General features: G+C 40.5%; 1 protein-coding gene across 1 annotated transcript in view; it reads left to right on the forward strand.

Annotated features, from left to right (window-relative positions):
* LOC143766290 (uncharacterized) overlaps window positions 1-12,629 on the forward strand; it is a 38,453-nt gene extending 25,824 nt beyond the window's left edge. The window contains exon 7 of the mRNA XM_077253852.1: window positions 7,352-12,629. Coding sequence (XP_077109967.1) covers window positions 7,352-8,427 — 1,076 coding nt within the window. The 3' untranslated portion in view covers window positions 8,428-12,629. The remainder of the gene's footprint in view (window positions 1-7,351) is intronic.
* The last annotated feature ends 1,778 nt before the right edge of the window (window positions 12,630-14,407 follow it).

Raw genomic sequence — 14,407 nt, forward strand, 5'->3', positions numbered from 1 at the left:
ATAGTTACATAGTTACATAGTTATTAAGGTTGAAGGAAGACTGTAAGTCCATCTAGTTCAACCCATAGCCTAACCTAACATGCCCTAACATGTTGATCCAGAATATGTTCGGAATCAATCATCAAACATAAATTCAGCTCAAATAGGGTACCAATATGGCACGAATATGGCAAATTCAGATTTGGCTACCAATTGCGAACATAGTCGCTCAACTCTAAAGATAATTGACTAAATATGAGAGAAAAGATTCACAGGATCCCAGTCAAGTGGCAAAGTTGGTATTCTGTGGCTGTCGGAAAGGAGCCCTATGAACTGCCTCCTACCTGTCTTAATTCACGTCGCCTCATGATTTCGAGCTGGGTCTGCTAATCAGAAGAGATGCCAAGGATGCCAAAATGTGGTTCACAACTCTCTCGTCAGCTGTCTTTGACTGGTGGACCAGAGTTCTGAGAATCCATTTTCTCATCTCTATAATTTAAATTTATTTGGAGTTTATGAATATACCGATGTAAAGTCCCTCAGTAAGGCATCTGAGAAAGATATACCTCCTCAGAGGGACGCTCACAAGCTATAGTCAGTATAAAGATATCACATTTTTTTATAGCAATGCAAACTCCAGTCTTTTTTGACTCGTTATTAGCAAAGTAGGTCTGCAAGAAATATTTGTCAGACAACTTATGATTATTCTTGCTCAATAGAGACAATATTAGCTCTTGATCGAGCCGCCAACGCAAGGAAATATTTCAATGCTGTGTTCAACCCTTTGACAATAAGTGATATTATTTTCAGAACTATCTTATTAATTTGTTTCTAAGAAGTGAGAAATGGAGGCAATTTGGTAAATGAAGTAAACAGAAATGTTAGGGAAGAAAAAATATCCCTAACTTTGGGGAGGTGAAAGCCACCGGTTAAGGAATGTCCTTTGAGACTAGCGACTCTTTCCATTTCACTGAGAAGCTATTGTCGCCCACCTTGGAGGCATTTTGCCTTACTTTCAAATAAACCAAGGAGAGAAATTGGAGGAAATGGCTTTAAAAAAACATAACCTTCTTCCTCAAATTTCCTGAAAGTAGGAGAGAAGAGTTATTTAGAATGATTCATCTGTTCTCTGTTTAAAGCTTCCTCTGGGCTCTTTAAAGAGGTTTTCTGATTTCTGAAAACCCATGTCTCCAGGAGCAGTTTGTGCTTTACTCAGAGCTGGATCCCTGGAAATCCATTCCTCTGTGGTTAGCTCTCACAAACTTGTTTTTTATATGGAAGAAGTGAATTCTCACTCTAGCATCCCTGGGAGTTCCAGTAGGCACATTACTTTGAAATAAGTGAATTCTCCTTATACATTTGTGGCCAAACGTTTTGAGACTGACATAAATTTTGTTTTTCACAAAAGTTTGCTGCTCCAGGTTCTATAGTGTCAATTTGCTTTAACTTTAGATTATGAAAAGTCACCAGATTAATTACAAAAAATTGCAAAGTCATCACATGCCACGAAAAATTAATTTAATCACAAAAAAAACATTTACACCGAATTTCAGTCCTGCCACAAAATGACCTGCTTATATAATTTATATAAGTGTTATCAAGAACAAGGCAGCTGATATCACGCTGTCAGGCTGATTTAATTATTCGAGCAGACTGGTTGCTTTAAAGGGTGCTTGTGTTTGAAATCATTGTCTCCTGTTATCCATAGTTAACTCCAAGGAAATATGTGCAGTGATCATTGCTTTGCATCAAAACAGTAAGGACCTTGCTGTTTGTAAATTTATTGGATCATTAAGAACATCAAACAGATGCACTAAATAATACTATTAACCACCGCGCTAAAAAGAAGCTGAAATGTCGCTGTACTTACTTATAATACAGCTGTTTCTGTGTTGTGTGGGGATCCTTGTGCATAAAGGGGTACACCCGGTTATATTGGGTTACTGCAAGGTGAAATAAACAGAATAACGATATATTACTTGGACCCTGCAAATTTATTTATCAGGGGTGTTGGTTGAATGCACTTACTCTTTTTGAGAGGCTGTACAGACTGCACCTGAGGTGTTCCTATGTGGGTATAAATGTTTCTTTTTTCACAGTGTGGTAAACCAATACTAGAAGGTAAAATGAGCAAAAAAAAAAACAAAAAAAAAAAAAACGATGTGTTATTTACAATGTCCAAATGGGTTAACAAGGATTAAACAGGGGTCTTAATTAGATCCACTTACTCCTTTTATACACCTGTATAGGATGCACCTGAAGTGTTCCTGTGTGGGCTTAGGTGTTTTTTTCCTTTTCACCAGTGTGGTAAACTGATACTAATAAATAGATAAATAAGAGCTCTGCCCCCATTTCGGCGCCGCGTCCTCAGCGTTTGCTTCCGGCCGGAGCACGCGAGGTGCTGGTGCCTTCCTGCCTCTCACTGGGATGTTACCGTCCAGGAATCTCAGCCCCAGGCACTGACTGCACCATAATCCATCAAGCAGAGGAAGCGGTACAATCGGCACCGCATCCTGCGGATCACCTTACCATCCTTATCGCAGGTATCCTTCTACGCAGGATATGGTGAGTGCCCGTTGATGTTCATTAACACCAGTGTAATTATCGTGGCTCTCATTGACCTAGAGTGCCGCTTGCTATATCGCTCTACCCTTATCTTATTTATCTATTTATTAGTATCAGTTTACCACACTGGTGAAAAGGAAAAAAACACCAAAGCCCACACAGGAACACTTCAGGTGCATCCTATACAGGTGTATAAAAGGAGTAAGTGGATCTAATTAACACCCCTGTTTAATCCTTGTTAATCCATTAGGACATTCTTAATAACACATCGTTCATGTTTTTTTTTGTTTTTTTTTTCCTCATTTTACCTTCTAGTATTGGTTTACCACACTGTGAAAAAAGAAACATTTATACCCACATAGGAACACCTCAGGTGCAGTCTGTACAGCCTCTCAAAAAGAGTAAGTGCATTCAACCGACACCCCTGATAAATAAATTTGCAGGGTCCAAGTAATATATCGTTATTCTGTTTATTTCACCTTGCAGTAACCCAATATAACCGGGTGTACCCCTTTATGCACAAGGATCCCCACACAACACAGAAACAGCTGTATTATAAGTAAGTACAGCGACATTTCAGCTTCTTTTTAGCGCGGTGGTTAATAGTATTATTATTTAGTTTATTATTTTTTCAACAGAGTCTTGCAGAGAACCTGTTTTAACCACCTGCAGCTTTCGTGGCCCTCCATCTTATCCTTCCAGGTGACTAAGCGCCAGTGTATATACATCTTATACCTATCAAACAGATGCAGTTGCTGTAAAGAAGGCATCAGCTGCTTCAGAAACTCTAGCAAGTACTAGGACAGTGATGGCAAACCTTTTACAGACTAAGTTCCCAAAATGCAACCCAAAACCCACATACTTATTGCAAAGTACCAACACGGCAATTTAACCCAAATACTGAAGTTTTACTTTAGAAAATACAGCTTAGAGAGCAGGCAGAGGTAAGAGAGAGCAGGTAACAGAGTAAGCAGGCATATCAGAGAGCAGGCAGGGGCAACAGAGCAGGCAAGGGTAAGAGAGAGCAGGTAATAGAGAGCAAGCAGGCATATCAAAGAGCAGGCAAGGGTAAGAGAGAAGGTAACAGAAAGTAAGCAGGCAAGGGCAACAGAGAGCAGGCAGGGGAAACAGATCAGGCAGGGGCAACAGAGAGCGAGCAGGCGTATCGGAGCAGGCAGGGGCATCAGAGCGCAAATGGGGCATGAGAGGGCAGATGGGGTATCAGAGAACAGGCAAGGGCAACACAGAGCATGCAAGAGCAACAGAGAGCAGGCAGGGGAAACATAGCAAGCAGGCGTATCACAAAGTAGGCAGGGGCAACAGAGAACAGACAGTAGCAACAGAGTAGACAGGCAGCAGAGAGCAGAGGGGCAATAGCAATAAAGAACAGACGGGGCAACAGAGATAAGGCAGGGATATCGGAGAACAGGCAGGGGTCTCTGAGCAGTCAGGGACAACACAGCAGGCAGGGGTATCAGAACAGGCAGGGGTATTATTATTATTATTCATTTTTATAGCGCCATTTATTCCATTGTGCTTTACACGTAGAAGGGGTAATAATAGACAAGTACAATAAACATGAGCAAAACAAGGCACGCACAAGTACAGAGGGAGAGAGGACCCTGCCCGCGAGGGCTCACAGTCTACAGGGGATGGGTGAGGATACACTAGGAGAGGGAGCGTATCTGAGCAGTCAGGGGCAACACAGAGCAGGCAGGGGTGTCAAAGCAGGCAGAGGCAACAGAGAGCAGGCAGGGATATCCGAGCAGGATGAGGCAATAGAGAGGAGGCAGGGGCAACAGAGAACCAACAGGGTCAACAAAGAGCCGGTAGGTGTATTAGAGCTGGCAGAGGCAACAGAGGGGAGGCAGGGGCAACAAAATACAGCCACAGACAGGAGAAGGGGTAGCAGACTGCTGATATAAAGCAGGACTAAAGTACAGGCACCAGACTGCAGGCAGAGGAGAGACAGTGGTAAATTGCAGAATCATGAAAGAGCAGAGAAAGCAGAAAGTATAGTGGAGAGTATGGAGAGGACAGAAGAGCAGAGGGATAACAGGCAGAACCAAGTGCCAGGTAGGGAGAGGGGCCGTAGTGGGATCCCCAGTACAGATCAGGTCAGGGTGCTGCCAAGCAGTGGTCTCTGCGCGCTTCAGCATGTATCTCCCCGGGCACCTGCTACTCTTCTTGGCCTCGGTGGTCACCACATCCCTCTCGGAGGTCATATTATGCTGCCTGCAGTGCACCCCGGAGCTCCTGGCCGCCTCCCCGCAGCCTTCTCTCGCCCCGCCTGTGTGCAGCTGGTGCTGGCTTCAAGCTGTGGCTACTGCTCCGTGTACGCCTGGCTTGAGGGGGAATCATGCGGGGTCTACACTGCGCACTGCACCACTGAGCTGAGCTGCTGCTCTACCCGCGGCACAGAGCACAACCTGCTCATGCTGAGGAAATGCTGTGCATGCCCACAGGAAGGGCTCTGCATGCCCGCTCTGGCACACGTGCCGTAGGTTCGCCACCACTGTACTAGGACCATATCTTGAAACAATCCCGTAGCTGAGTTTTCTTTAAAACCAGTGTGCAAATCTTGCTCACGAATGACGCCAGGCAGGTGTTAGTCCATCTGCATGCACAGTGAGGTGAAGGCTCTTAAAAGCTGTCCTGATGTCAAGAAAGGCAGCAAAGAAGCCACTTGTCTCAAAGAAAAACATAAGGGGCCGACTAACATTCTACAGGAAAATCAGCGATTGGATGGCAGAGGACAGGGTTTTTTTTTATTATTCTGACTAAGCCCCTTTCAGACTGTTTGGGTCATCTGGCAGAATTATTTTCTGGAAAAAAAAAAGGGAGTCATGCAACATTCAAACAGCAAAGCATCCTGAGACCATCCAAAGTAGGGGGTTCACTCACTATTTTGCTTAGTACTACGGCCATCAATAAATCTAAACATCCTCAAAAGAGCAACTTCTCCCAACAATCCAGGAGCCATGCGGTCATGTTTTTTTTTTAGTATGATAGAGACTATGTCACAAGGCAAAAGTGATAACTAAGTGACTTAGTGAACAAAGCAGTGAGTCCATGGTCAGTAAACTCCTCATATCTCAATCACATTGAGAACCTGTGGAAAAAAAAGTGGGTGGATAAAGAAAAGCACAGAAATTTTGATAAAGGCCAAGGACTGATTAAGCAAGAATGAGTTGCCGTCAGTCGGGATTTTGCCCAGAGGCTGATATCCAGCTGAAAGAGCAAATCTTGAAAAATAATGGTAAATTTGGTTAACATTGAATTTCTGCATAAATGTGATACATGCCAATCCAAGTTTAAATACTTAGATAATGCTAATAGTACTTCTGTAACAATTAAAACATCTGTGTAAAAGGTCGAAAAACACTGAAGCAGCAAACTTTGTGAAAAGTCAGTCTCAAAACCTTTGGCTACATTGTAGCATACCTAGCAGTTTTTACAGATACAGATTGATTTTGTTTAAGTCTGTGGGCACAGTCTATTGTAAGATCTATTTTAATTGCATCTGTGAAGATGGCCATCAAAAACTCCCATACATAATGGACCAATAGCTCTTCCTTGACTGTCTCTGGAAGTCTTTGCAAATGAAGAGCATACTGCCTGTCCTCTGTGTCCACTGACTTAATTTTAAAAGATTCCAGGTCCACTTCTATATCAACACATTCAGGACTTGTGGTTCTTCTTTGCACTGAAAATAATTCTTAATGACATTGGCTGAATGTCTTTGGCCTTTGCCCTGCCGCAGAAAAAATTTGGAGCCAATCAGACGCTTCCCTTATGGTATTGCATGATGGATCTGTTTGTATTTCTTAGTACTAAAGATAACATCGGGACCAAATTCCCAATTCCATTTACTGAAATGCAGTGACAAACTTGCAAGACCTTCCACCATGCTTCACTGTTCCTGCAGACATTCATTATTGTACCTCTCTCCAGCCCTTCCGCAAACAACTGCTTTATGTTAAAGCCAAACCTCTTTATCAGTCCAAAGCAGAACACGTGCTGCCTGTTTCCTGTACCCCACTTCCTATTTTTTTTTAGCATAGTTGATTAATTTGACCTTGTTTCCATGTTGAACGTGTGGTTTTTGACACATTAGATCTCTGGTGAGTTCTCCAAAATGTCTGTAAAAAAAACAAACTCCCTGCTGTCTTCTTTCAAAAATGTATTTGAAGTGAACCTAAAAGATTTGATGCTTTGATACCATTTTGAAGGTAAAGGGTGGTCACTCGAAATATTAAGATGCTTTACATTTTTCTTTTGTTCATTGCTTTCTTTTTAACAAAAATTAAAGTGATTCTTACTTTGCAGCCTTTGTTCCACACCTTCCTAAAATGTTTTCCACAATACATTTTAATTAGTGATGAGTGAATTTACTCGTTACTCGAGATTTCCCGAGCACGCTCGAGTGTCCTCCTAGTATTTTTTTAGTGCTCGGAGATTTCGTTTTCTTCGCTGCAGCTGAATGATTTACATCTGTTAGCCAGCTTGATTACATGTGCGGATTCCCTAGCAACCAGGCAAACCCCCACATGTACTTATGCTGGCTAACAGATGTAAATCATTCAGCTGCGGCGAAGAAAACTAAATCTCCGAGCACTAAAAAATACTCGGAGGACAGCCGACAGTGCTCGAGAAATCGAGAGTAACGAGTATATTCGCTCATCACTAATTTTAATGCATGACTTTTAATTATGAATAAAAAGTGAAAATGGTTTAAAAAAAACAATTAAATTTAAGGTACCGTATTTAAATTCAAACATTGTCCATTTGGGTTTATTTTTGGCAGATAATTTTACCAGAATCTCAGATGTTAAAGCAAGTGATTGTAATGTCATACAAGACACAAATGAAGATCCTGTCGGAACCCAAGACATACCTTCAACCTTTCTCAACAAAGATCCATGTTCATATCCTTTTATACAAAGTCCTTCTTCTGATTCATCGCAGATTGTTAAACAACAAAACACCAAGAAATCAAATTTTGTTGATCATCAAAAAGTTCTCACTGGGGAGAAACCTTATTCATGTTCAGATTGTGAGGCATCTTTTACTATTGAATCAGATCTGGCTGCACATTGCAAAATTCACACGGGGGAAAAAACATTTTCAAGTTTAGAAGGTGATGAACGTTTAAGCCAGAATTCAAATTTTGTTAAATATAAAGATCACACGGGGGAAAAGCTATTTTCATGTTCCGAAAATTGGAATAGTTTTAACCAGAAATCAGCCTTCGTTGCACATCAAAGAACTCACACAGACGACAAACCATATTCATGTTTAGAATGTGAGAAATTTTTTAGCTTGAAATCAAATCGTGTTGACCATCAAAAAGCTCCCACAGGGGAGAAGCCACATTCATGTTCAGATTGTGGGAAATGTTTTACCAAGAAATCAGATCTTGTTATACATCAAAGAGTTCACACAGGGGAGAAGCCATTTTCTTGTACAGAATGTGGGAAATGTTTTAGCCAGAAATCAAATCTTTTTACTCATCAGAAAATTCACACAGGAGAGAAGCCATATTCATGTTCAGAATGTATAAAATGTTTTAGCCAAAAATCAAATCTTCTTAAACATCAGATAATTCACATAAAGGAGAGACCATTTTCATGTCCAGATTGTGGAAAATGTTTTACCAAGAGATCAAATCTTGTTAGACATCAGAGAAGTCACACAGAAGATAAGCCATATTCATGTTCTGAATGTGGGAAATGTTTTACCAAAAAAGCTAATTTTGTAAAACATCAGAGAAGTCACACAGAGCAGAAGCCATTTTTATGTTTAGAGTGTGGGAAATGTTTCAGCCAGAAATTAAACCTTGTTACACATCAGAGAAGTCACGTAGCGGAGAAGCCATTTTAATGTTTTGAATGTGTGAAATGTTCTTAAAAAGCAGATCACCAAGGGTACAAGTCATTTTATTGTACCATAGGCAACCATAGGTTGCTTTAAATTGAACCTGTCAGCAGGATTGTGCACAGTAACCTGCAGACAGTGTAAGGTCAGTGCCGTTATACTGATTACAATGATACCTTGGTTGATGAGATCCGTCTTGTGATTGTTGTTTAATCTTTATTTGTAGTTTTCAGTTAATGTTATGCTCCTGCTTTGTGGCGGCCTGTGAGGGGTCTTCATATGGTGCTCTGCTTAGGTATTCATAATGCAGACTTCTGACAGGTCACTGATCCCTCACTGACATGGCCTCTAGTTAACATAATGAATATTATATATAGATACTAAAAAAAAAAATTATCTGATATTTGCTACTGCACAGGCTCTGCGGCGCCATCTTGGAGGAGTCTTTTTTTTTTTTTTCCTATAGCAAGATGGCGCCGCCGGCACCTGCGCAATAGCAGCTAATCGGTTCACCTCTTTATACACCTATAGGTGCTACTGCGCAAGCGCAGCGGGTGCCATTTTCAAATGGATGTTTTTTATTTATTTTTTTTAATATCAGCATAACCTCAACCATAGTAATTATATGCACATTGCACTTGCGATTGTGGTGCAGCGCAGGTGCTATGGCTGGCGCCTGCCTGCAGAAGGTTTTTTTTTTTGTATGTATATATAATATTCATTATGTCAACTAGGGGGCAGGTCAGTGAGGGATCAGTGTCCTGTCAGCAGACTGCATTATGAATAGCTAATCATAGCACCACATAAAGACCCTCCACAGGCTGCTCCAGAGTACGAGCATGTCATTAACTCAAAACTGAAAATAAAGATTAAACAACAACCACAAGACTGATTTCATCACCCAAGGTATCATGTTAATCACTATAATGGCGCCGACCTGACACTGTTTGTAGTTTACTGTGCACAATCCTGCTGACAGGTTCCTTTTAGCGAAAACTCATCTAATTGTAAATTAAAGATCTTACATTGGAAAAAAAAGTTGCCATATCCAGAATGCTAGAAAAGTATTAACCACAAATAAATTATTCTCAGAAAACAAAGAACTGACATGGAGAAATACCTATTTTTGTTAACAAATAATAAAAATCATAGCTACTGAGAAGCTTAATTGGCTTTAACAGGACAACAAACTATCTGGCTAGTACTGCATAGGAGAAGTTACTACCCTCTGATTCTTTAACCCCTTACTGACATCGGACATATTAGTACGCCGATGTCAGTATCCCCCACTTTGATGTGGGCTCTGGCGGTGAGCCCACATCTTTCCGGGGACATGTTTTGAACAGCTGACATGTGCCCTCAATAGCTGCGGGTGGAATCGCGATCCACCCGTGGCTATTAACTAGCTAAATTTCGCTGTTAAACTCTGACAGCGGCATTTAAATTGTGCTTCTGGCCATCAGGCCGGAAATACGCGCACCGGTGACCCCCGTCACATGATCGGGGGTCATTGGTTAGTCAGCATGACATCCAGAGATCTCCTTGAGACTTCTATGGTTGTCACTGCCGGATTGCTATGAGCGCCACCCAGCGGTCGGCGCTCATAACAATTCAGCTACATAGAGGCAATCTGAACATCACCTCTATGTAGCAGAGCTGATCGAGTTGTGCCAGCTTCTAGTCTCCTATAAAGACTATTGAAGCATGGCAAAAGTAAAAAAAAAAAAAATGTAAAGTTCAAATCACCCCCCCTTTTGCCCCATTCAAAATAAAACAATTAAAAAAAAAAAAATCAAACCTACACATATTTGGTATCGCCGCATTCAGAATCGCACGATCTATCAATAAAAAAAGGATTAACCTGATCGCTAAACAGCGTAGCGATAAAAAAATTCAAAACACCCGAATTACTTTTTTTGGTCGCCGCGACATTGCATTAACATAGTGGGAGAACAAAAGAATGTATCTGCACCAAAATGGTATAATTAAAAACGTAAGCTTGGCACGCAAGAAATAAGCCCTCACCCGACCCGAGATCCCGAAAAATGGAGACTACGGGTATTGGAAAATGGTGCAATTTTAAAAAAAAAATTTTTTTTAGCAAAGTTTGGAAATTTTTTTCACCACTTAGATAAAAAATACTCGAGACATGTTTGGTGTCTATGAACTTGTAATGACCTGGAGAATCATAATGGCAGGTCAGTTTTAGCATTTAGAGAACCTAATAAAAAAGCCAAAGAAAAAACAGGCATGGGATTGCACTTTTTTGCAATTTCACCGCACTTGGAATTTTTTTCCCGTTTTCTTTTACATGACATGGTAAAATCAATGGTGTTGTTCAAAAGTACAACTCGTCCCGCAAAAAATAAGCCCTCATATGGCCATATTGACAGAAAAATAAAAAAGTTATGGCTCTGGGAAGGAGGGGAGCGAAAAACAAAAACGCAAATCCGAAAAAAGCTCCGGTCACGAAGGGGTTAACTAGCCTTGTAACATGACCAGAGATTAATGCACTGCCAGTAAGGCTTCATACTTACCTGGTCTCTTGAAGGATATCCAATACTTCTTTAAACTTACATATTATGCAAGAAATAAAATATGATACGTGAGAACGGGAAAGCAATATAAAGTGATAATTAAGAAAAAGAGCAATAACTAATAAACGTTTATTTATCCAAAATATTCATAGATCACAGACTGCACATGAGTCAACAGTGTGATGCAGCAGCCAAAAAGGCAAACACAGTTCTGGAATGTATTTAGAGAAGCATAGAGTCTAGATCACATGAAGTCATTATCCCCCTCTGCTCCCCCTTGGTCAGACCTCATCTGGAATACTGTGTCCAGTTCTGGGCACCACATTTTGAAAAAAACGGGAGCAAGTTCAGAAAAGAGCTACCAGGATGATAAGCGGACTGCAAAGTATGTCCTATGAGGAACGGTTACAGGATTTGGGAATGTTTAGCTTGCAAAAAAGAAGGCTAAGAGGAGACTTAATAGCGGTCTACAAATATCTCAAGGGCTGTCACATTGTAGAAGGATCATCTTTATTCTCATTTGCACAAGGAAAGACCAGAAGTAATGGGATGAAACTGAAAGGGAGAAGATACAGATTAGATATTAGAAAAACTTTTTGACAGTGATGGTGATCAATGAGTGGAACAGGCTGCCATGAGAGGTGGTGAGTTCTCCTTCAATGGAAGTTTTCAAATAAAGTCTGGACAGACATCTGTCTGAGATGGTTTAGTGAATCCTGCATTGAGCAAGGGATTGGACACGATGACCCAGGAGGTCCCTTCTAACTCTAACATTCTATGAAAACGCTAAGATCCAAATAACACTGAAATATCAGTTTGGGGAATCAATGCCCTATAACGAAAAGTGCAGCTTTCTAAAATATTTCAACAATAGAGATATTATAATTGCAAACGCAATTCAGGCGTTTTTTTTTCTCTTTACAGCATTTACTGAGCTGGTTAATTAATTTTATATCTTAATAGATCAGACTTAAATGGAATGCAAAGATACCACATATTTATTTCTCTTGTTTCTTAATTTTTAATTTGGGGGAAAAAAAGGGGTTATCTTGAATTTTATTTTTTTTTACACTCGTTTAGGGGACTTGAACCTGTGATTATCTGATCACTTATACTATATACTGCAATACATCACTATTGCACTATATAGTGAAAATTACATTCTCCCATGAAGTCCAACCGGAGTGTTGGCTTCAGATGAGGACAAAGATGGCAATTGTGGGAGCCTTCAGCAGGCAACACCTTCAGCACCCGATGATTATGTTGCGTTGGGTTTATGGTTTTGTGGAACGGCATGCCCCGAATCACTTGCTTCTAAAGCCACAGATTGCCAGAGGCGTTTAAGGACTTAACAGCAGTGGATGGAACTCAGCTCCACTTGCCGCTGTTAAAAACAGATGCTAGCTGTATTACACAGTCAGCATCTCATGTTAATGATGCAAGCTTAGCTCTTGAGCCTGAATCAAAAACCGGGATCTGACATATGACATACCAGTAACCATATGTGGGACAGGGGTTACATTTGTTTTGGAAGGAATTTACTACATTACTGTCAGTTTTATCTGTGTGAACTGGTTCTTGTCGGTAGGATAGTAATGAGAATCACAAACTGTTGTCTTTTCACTTGTCTTTTTGTAATGATTATTATATAATAAAGTGTTAGTTTTTAGATCCATGTTTTTCTAAAGAGTTCTATTTGTTCTGGCTAATTCCTGATCGCTCAATCTTTTGCAAAGCTTGTCAAGTGCTACTTCAAAGATCATCTGAACATTTCCTAAGGATTACATTTAGCTCACCATACGGCATCCTGGCAATTACATGTGTTTGATAGCACAAAATAAGTATCATCTGTAGTCAAACAGATTCTCTCCTCCCACAAGGTTAGCAAATTATGTGAAAACTTTTGCCCCATCGACAGACCTCTTGCTTTGCTCCTGGGGCTCCTTTAGACTCTTATTTCCTATTGTTTCAGGAAACAACACATTTACTTAGCCACAATAGTTGGATCCTGACTATCTTTTATATTTGTATTTTAAGGCACTGATTCATCATCACTTTCATGCCTGTTTTTTTGTCTAGTTCTGTGTGTTTTCAGCCTCTTTTCTGTTTTCACTCAATTCATTATTCTATTTGCAGCTTTTTTGAAGTCTGTTTTATATGTGACACTTGTTTTGTTTTTTTGTTTTTTTTTAACCGCTTTGTGGGAGGAATTTAATGATTCCAGATGTTTTCTGCCAGCTAATCAATTGAGACTTTAAAAAAAAAATAAAAAATTGTCGCACTCGCAACCATACTCCACTCACATCTTAGTGTGGTTTTATGCATAATTTTCAAAGTCACATCTTTTTTTCGACATTTTGAAAAAGAGGCAAAGAACGGTTAATGACGGGAAAGATGCCATTTTTTGCTTTTCTACTTTGCGTCAAACACATGAAGAGTGTGCTCCATTTTAATGATTTTGGCACTATAAACGTCAGTAAATAACTCAAGACAAAAAATGCTTTAAAGAAATGAACCCACCCCCCCACAAATGATGAAAAGGGACTAAAATGTCTGATTGTTGACCCAGGTTATTGTCAAGGGTGGGGGAGTAGAGCCAGCATTGACATCATGTACGGTATCAATATAATAATGCCTCTCATAATATGGAGCCTTGCTGAAATTTTTTCCTGAAATGGCAGGATGTATGAGTCTAAAATAGCCCCTGACTTTAACAAGAATGCCTTTATCTCTGAACTATAGTCCAGCATTGCGATCTGGATAAAATCACATTTTTTTTTAGCGCTAAAATCACATGGAAAATCCACATATGCGTTTTTGGACCTAATCTGTTAAATGGTTTTTAAACATCCAAAGAAAACAGAAAAGGTGGCACTCACCTGTTATGTTGGGCTAGTGGTTAGGAGCACTCGAAATGACCAGATGAGCAAACTAGCAATACAGGACGAGCTCTGGGAAGTGGGAGCTCTGCTGACCGCAACCGCTAATCCTATAACAACAACTAGAAATAGCCGTGGAGCGTTCCTGACTCTGCCTAGACGCCTCTTCACAGCCTAAGAGCTAACTACCCCTAAAGATAGAAAATACAGCCTACCTTGCCTCAGAGAAATTCCCCAAAGAAATAGGCAGCCCCCACATATATTGACTGTGAGTTAAGATGGAAGTCACAAACACAGGAATGAAATAAGTTTCAGCATAGGAGGCCAGACTGAACTAAACAGACTGAGGATAGAAAAGGTATCTTTGCGGTCAGCATAAAAATCTAACAAAAAAACACGCAGAGTGTGCAAAAGGAACCACCGCACTGACTCATGGCTCGGTGATGCCACTCTGCATCCCAGAGCTTCCAGCTAACAAGATAAAATATAATAGCAAGCTGGAGAAAAACACAGTGGTAACAAATAAGCTAGCAGGGACTTAGCTTTTGCTGAAGTAGACAGGTCATCTGA

This window comes from Ranitomeya variabilis, chromosome 4, assembly GCF_051348905.1.
Source record: "Ranitomeya variabilis isolate aRanVar5 chromosome 4, aRanVar5.hap1, whole genome shotgun sequence".
Taxonomy (NCBI): Eukaryota; Metazoa; Chordata; class Amphibia; order Anura; family Dendrobatidae; genus Ranitomeya; species Ranitomeya variabilis.